Here is a 6,873-nt window from a genome sequence, read left to right as displayed (position 1 = left end):
AGCGGCTGCCTTCCGCTCAGGTCATGATCCCAGCGTCCTGGGATCGAGTCCCACATCGGGCTCCTTGCTTGGCAGGGAGCCTGCTTCTCCCTCTGACCCTGCCTGCCACTCTGTCTGCCTGTGCTCGCTCTCATTCTCTCTCTCTATGACAAATAAATAAAATCTTTAAAAAAAAAAAAAAAAGCAAATGATAATACACACAAGCAATACTAGGAAAAACAAGACTTAAAAATATAACCCCCCAAAGGTGGAAATAAACCAAATGTCATCACTTAATGAATAGATAAATATTAAGTGAAAGATCCCTACAATGGAATATTAGTACTCAGCAATAAAAAATACAGTTCAGATACATGCATGCTAGCATGCATAAATCCTGAAAACAGTATGTTAAGTAAAAGTAGCCAGATTCAAAAAGGTCCCATAATATATAATTCCATTTATAACAAATGTTCGAAACAGGCAAATCCATAAAGACAGAAAAGTAGATTTGTGTGCCAGAAGCTGGGAAAGGACTACTAGTGGGTATAGTTTCTTTTTGGGGTGATAAAAATATTCTGCAATCAGACAGATTGCCCAATTTTGGGAATGTATTAAAAACACTGAAATGTAGGGGCGCCAGGGTAGCTCAGTCATTAACTCAGTAAGTCACTAAGCCGAACCATTAAGCCTTCGGCTCAGGTCATGATCCCAGGTTCCTGGGATCAAGCCCCATATCGGGTACCCTGCTCAGCAGGGTGCCTGGTTCCCTCTCCAACTCCCCCTATCTGTGTTACCTCTCTAGCTGTCAAATAAATAAATAAAATTTTTAAAAACAAACAAAAAAACCCCACTGAAATGTACACTATAAAACAGCAAATTTTATGGTATGTGAACTACATCTCAATAATATAAATTATATATACGTATATATCCTGGTATGATTTTATTGGTATTTTTGCTTAAAATGTGAAATAGTTCCAGAGGGGTGCCTGGGTGGCTCAGTGGGTTAAAGCCTCTGCCTTCGGCTCAGGTCATGATCCCAGGGTCCTGGGATGGAGCCCCGCATCGGGCTCTTTGCTCAGCAGGGAGCCTGCTTCCCTTCCTCTCTCTCTGCCTACTTGTGATCTCTGTCTGTTAAATAAATAAATAAATCTTTAAAAAAAAAAAAAAAAAAAAAAAAAGAAGAAAAAGTTCCAGAGATGAATAAAAAAATAAATGTGGAAGTCATACAAGATATCCATTATGATAAATCTGCTGCCAAAGCTTCAAAGGATTTTTTTTAAAAAATTCCTCATCAGTTCCGAATTTAAGAACAGTAAGCGGCTGAAAAGATAATTTAAGAATCCAAGAATCATCTACAACCACTAAATAAAACTACCCTAATAAAAAATACTTGTTATTGAAAATGAGTTTACTATTTGAAATTTTATTTTGTTTTGGCAATTTAACCATGGTATAACCAATTTATAATAAAGGAAAGGCAAACCTAAAGCATTCTCCTTAGAAACTTCCTGAATGAGGAGTAGATCAATGGCTACCTACACAGTTAAACTCTTACCATAGATTCGCAGAGCAGAAGCTTGTAAACTTTTTAGTAATTCTTTATTTGCTCGTGCTGCTGCAGTATGGATAATGTCAATAAGCTGTGTTGAGAGCTCAGGATTTCGGGAACCAAGGTGAGCAAGTTGCAATGGTAAGCCAGCCAGCCAACGAGATAACACCTTACTACGGTATCTAAGAAACACCAAATAAGAACAAAATAAAGTATAATTGCCAAACACAGGGTAATATGTTTAAGCATAAAAAAATTTTAACCTGAATATACCACAAAGTAACAAATCATCTACCAAGAACTACCACATGTACTCATTTAAACATGTGAGAGCCCTCAAGAATGGCAGCATCATTTATTCAGCTACAGCATTTTCCAAGGTTTAACGCACTAAATTAAAAAGATCATGTAATCTGGAGCACTATCTAAATCGTACATTTATCTTAAAAAACAGACACTACTTCTCTTTGTACTATTTATCTTGTTAGCTATTGTACTGTATTAACCCACTGCTGCAGTCAATAAACGATGCTCCCAGAACTAAAGGCTTTGAACCTCTTATTTTAGTTCTTCAGTACACAGGTGACCCTTGAACAACATGGGTTTGAACTGCGTGGGCCCACTTATAATCAGTTTATTTGTTTATTTTTTTCAATAAATATATTGGAAAATTTTTTGGAGAACTGCAACAATTTGAAAGCCTCAAAAAGTGCATAGCCTAGAAATACCAAAAATACAGTATTCTTCTTAGAAGTTAGATGCAACTATAAGAGTATATGTAACATAAAATATGTGTTTATCAGCTGTTATTGGAAAGGCTTCTAGTCAACCGTAGGCTATTAGCAGTTAAGTTTTGAGGGAGTCAAAAGTTACACACAGATTTTTTGTGTCAGGGGGTTGGGGGACATGGGAGAATGTGTCAGGGACACTAGCCCCACAATGTTCAAGGGTCAACTGCACTTGTACTTGGTAAAGCTCCAATGTCTCTTTACTCAGGTAACAGCAATCACTTTTGCCGCACCATGAAAGTTTAATGATTTAAGCATGACCTTTGTTGTCACACAGATGTGAACTTAAGTCTGAGCTCTATTCCCATTAGTTATAGGACACTCACCAACTTACTTAACCCAAGCTTCAGTTTCCTCCTATAAAACAAAAGTAACAATACCTACACTTCAGAGCAGGAGTATGAGATTTAGATAAATTATGAAAAGTACCTGGTTTGTACTAAAGACTCAAATATGTTTCAACAACTACCTATGTATGCTGAGGTAGCCCCAACCCTCATCTTCTGCCTAAACATATCTTCCTATCTGAAATATATCTCAAACTTACATCAAAAAATTAATTCCTTAGTTTTTGTGTTGTCCATCTCACTTGATAGCAGCAAACTCAGCCAGAAACATATTCTTATCTTCTACTGTCCTCATTCTTATATCATATAACCCAACATGTAATTAAATGCTAGTGGTTCAATTTCCCTAATTTTTACAGAAAGCTAAAGGCAAGGCTGAGGCTGCTACAGGTTATTCCAATTATCCTTAAGCTGTAAGTGGACAAGTGGAAATACAAACTCAAAGAGCTTTTATTTGTGTGGTTATACAAATAAAGATTACTGGCCCTATTATATATGCTTTTTTATATAAGTTTACACCTTTTCTTATTATAACCAAATGAGATAAAAAGTGAACTCCTCCAAAGATTTTATCACCCTATTGTCTTATTTAAAGAGACTTAAAAAAAAAAAACTTACAAGAAAAAGAAACACAAATTAAATGAAACTTTACCTGAGCCTGTAAGATCTCAGTTCTTCTTTTTGATAAATTTTACTGAAAAACTTCAGTAACAAAGTCCGAACTGGAAGGAGAAGGCCCCTCTGCTGATATAATGTATAAACTGCCTTGATGAGAGACTCTGTAGCCTCTAAAAACAAAAACAACTGTATATGAAGCAAATGTTTCTTCACCAGCTCTAATTCCTCTAAAAGCACAGAAGCACTTTACTTTGTTCCTATGACAAAGTAGATCTTAGTCACAAAGTGTTAACTACCACTAAAGTCCTGTAGCACTTTTTACTATAAAAGTCAAACCAACCAGAGATTACAGTATAATTTTTCCTGAGGGACAACTAACCTATGTAGTGATGACAACAACCAGGATATCAGAAAGATAAGTAAGATGGGAACCAAAAAAAAAAAAGCTATGTTTTTGAATGAAGACAATTAGTAAGTCACACTAAAAAAGAACTTAAATGTGACATAACTTCAGGGTAGAAGAAAGGTAGAGGATTGATTCTATACAGATAAAAGGGAAAAGTACTCAATTTCTAATCAAACTAGACCAGAAAAAGGTATCTTTTCATCATTAGACTCAATGGCATTTCCTCTTAATAATACCTATCTTCTTTTACTCAAGTCTATAATTTACTAGAAATCTTCCATATTGCTTCAGAGTGGACCTACTCACTGAGGAGATTCTCTGAGCCACAAAAAACTTCAGTGTTCAAGTAGATAGTCCTTTATAATTCTATAAGCTACATTTTATGGCCTGGATGTAATTAATCTGACTACCTGGAATGTCTAGAAGTCATTAATTCAAAGCTAGACCCTAACAGCATGCATAAGAGCTCCTCTCTGGGGCACCTAGGTGGCTCAATTGTTAGGCATCTTGCCTTTGGCTCGGTCATGATCTCAGGGTCCTGGGATCAAGCCCCACATTGGGCTCCCTGCTCCGTGGGAGGCCTGCTTTTCTGTCTCCCACTCCTCCTGCCTGTATTCCCTCTCTTACCATGTCTCCCTCTCTGACAAATAAATGAAATCTTAAAAAAAAAAAAAGGCAGCTCCTCTCTTAAAGAAAGACAAAGCATTAACACCTACCTTTGTTTGGTTGTATCTGCATTAACCTCCATGATACTCCAAGCAATCTGTTCAGCTGCTTACTATTTAGCCTAAAGCCATCTTCAAGGGTCTCTGTCACAAATTTCCTTATCATTTCTATCCAATTGGAATCCTTCTGTAAAGTTGAGGCATTTGCCAGGGAGACCATGATATCAGACAGTGTTAAATTCAGTAATAGATGATCTACATTATTGGAGAGAATCGTGCAATGCTTGATGCTAAAAACAAAGAAAGATATATACATCTATAAAGCGTTATATCTACCATGCCTGTTTTACTTAGAATACTTAATCAATGGGTCAAAATATTTCCTTCCAAATAATAAATTCCCAAGAAGACAGGTATAGAGGCAAAGGTCACTGTTTATAAATAAACCATTCCTTAAGGTTGTTAAGAAGACATGAATTACACTGTATACTGCTTAGTTCATTACCCAAGTTCCTCTTCACACAAAAATTAAAGGCCCTTGTAACAATGCTTGGTAATCCTAAACGAAATTGAAGACTTGAGAACCTCAACATGCTTGAAGATTTTTTTAAAGCAGGTACTGATATTTGGATATAGGTCACAGTAGATCTGGACTCTACTTCTACCTCACCATATAATCACTAATTTCTCCTGGCCACAATTTCCATATGTGGGACATAAGGAGACTGATCCAGTTGTTCTTAAACAACTTACATGATACACGTATTAAAACTGTTTTTTTCTAACCAAATAAAACACATTTCTTTCAAACCTTCGAAGAAATTTCAAAAAACAATCTCAAATACTTTCAATAAAAACAGAAATTGCAACTTAGAATATAAATAATTTTCAGACTACGGCATATTCAACAGTAGAGCCTATTTATTTCAGGTTTCAAAAAATGTAAAGTTAATTAAAATAAAAAATCTCATTAACCAATTTTAAAGGAAAAGGTTAATCCTAGATCAAGCATGAGCAAGGGAACAGTAGTGAAGAACCAAGAACACATGGGAAGGGAAATAAAAGAAATCTGGTGCTATCAGAGCATCAAATATAGAGTTAGGAATGACAGATGAGCCTGGAAAGGTAAAATGGAACCAGATTACAAAGAGTCAGGGAGGCTAAGGGCACTAAAATTAATTCTGCAACCACATGAGTAACATGGTTGAAAACTTACTGATGGGTGATTCATAAGGATAGAAAAGGAAAAATGAGAGTTATAAGAATACAAAGAAGAAGCAGAAGTGCCTGGGTGGCTCAGATGTTTAAGTGTCTGCCTTCTGTTCAGGTCATGATCTCCAGGTCCTGGGACTAAGCCCCACGTCAGGCTCCCTACTAAGCAGGGTCTGCTTCTCCTTCTACCTCTCCTCTCATGCTCTCTCAAATGAATAAAAAAAATCTTTAAAAAACAAAGAAGCAGTTAGTTGGCTATTACAGCAATCTAGGCAAGAGACAACAAGCTCAAGAACCAGGGTCAGTGTTGGTATGGACTGGGAGAAGACAGGACATTTAGGAAGAGGAAAAATTAGCTGGATTTGAAGTTTAAGTGTATATATGTATACAAATTTGGGGATGGTGGAAACTGGAGGATTCAGAAGTTGTAGTACTGGTAAATGGATAAATGAAGGGCAGAGATCCAAAAAATAATTACTTTTGATATGTGGAGCTTATAGTGTCTCTGGTATAATTCCAGACAGAGATAGCCAACAGACAACTCAAAGTACAAGTCTGACACCAGAGAGAGAAGTCCAAGCCATTTATTAAAACATGACCACTCCTAGCTGCAAAAGCAGGAAATCCAGTTTTTATTTTGTATAGTCTTAATCCTAGCTAAACAGTGAAATTTAAGAAAGGAAAGACAGAATGGGACAGATAACTAGTAGTCTACGCACCACAAATCCAAATTACTACAAGCATTTTTTTTTTTTTTTTTTTGCCAAACTTCCCAGCACCCAAAACCAAGCACATTTTAACATTAACTAGACCACAAAAACTTAATTGTCACATTTCTTCAGAAGTAGAGCTTACCAAGATCTACCCTAAGTTTATATCTCAAGCAGCATAGTCTATTACGGTCTGGAAGTTCTCAATGGACACTGCAAACCTGGAGAATTCATTCTGCTCCTCCAATAATTAATACAAATTTTTACAGACTAAATATAAATATAACAACTATCAATTCTATGAGGGAGGCAGGGCAATGGGGATAAACCAGTTTTCAGTAATGATAATGTAAGTAATTAGAACTAATAATCCCCTTCCTGAAAACAACTTTAAAACTAGATAAAATTGGGGGCGCCTGGGTGGCTCAGTGGGTTAAGCCGCTGCCTTCGGCTCAGGTCATGATCTCAGGGTCCTGGGATCGAGTCCCGCATCGGGCTCCCTGCTCAGCAGGGAGCCTGCTTCCCCCTCTCTCTCTGCCTGCCTCTCCATCTACTTGTGATTTCTCTCTGTCAAATAAATAATAAAATAAAAA

At 36.7% G+C, this 6,873-nt stretch overlaps 1 protein-coding gene across 2 annotated transcripts in view; it reads right to left on the bottom strand.

Annotated features, from left to right (window-relative positions):
* The window catches only part of TEX10 (testis expressed 10), an 84,167-nt gene that overhangs the window by 31,655 nt on the left and 45,639 nt on the right, over positions 1-6,873 (bottom strand). For both annotated transcript variants that reach the window (XM_059411194.1, XM_059411195.1), the window contains exons 6-8: positions 4,410-4,648; positions 3,322-3,457; positions 1,541-1,716 (exon numbers count right to left, since the gene is read on the bottom strand). In XM_059411194.1, coding sequence (XP_059267177.1) covers positions 1,541-1,716; positions 3,322-3,457; positions 4,410-4,648 — 551 coding nt within the window. The remainder of the gene's footprint in view (positions 1-1,540; positions 1,717-3,321; positions 3,458-4,409; positions 4,649-6,873) is intronic.

Source organism: Mustela nigripes, chromosome 9, assembly GCF_022355385.1.
Source record: "Mustela nigripes isolate SB6536 chromosome 9, MUSNIG.SB6536, whole genome shotgun sequence".
In the NCBI taxonomy this organism is placed as follows: Eukaryota; Metazoa; Chordata; class Mammalia; order Carnivora; family Mustelidae; genus Mustela; species Mustela nigripes.
Note: the sequence above shows the minus strand (reverse complement) of the source record. Positions and strands in the feature narration are given on the sequence as shown.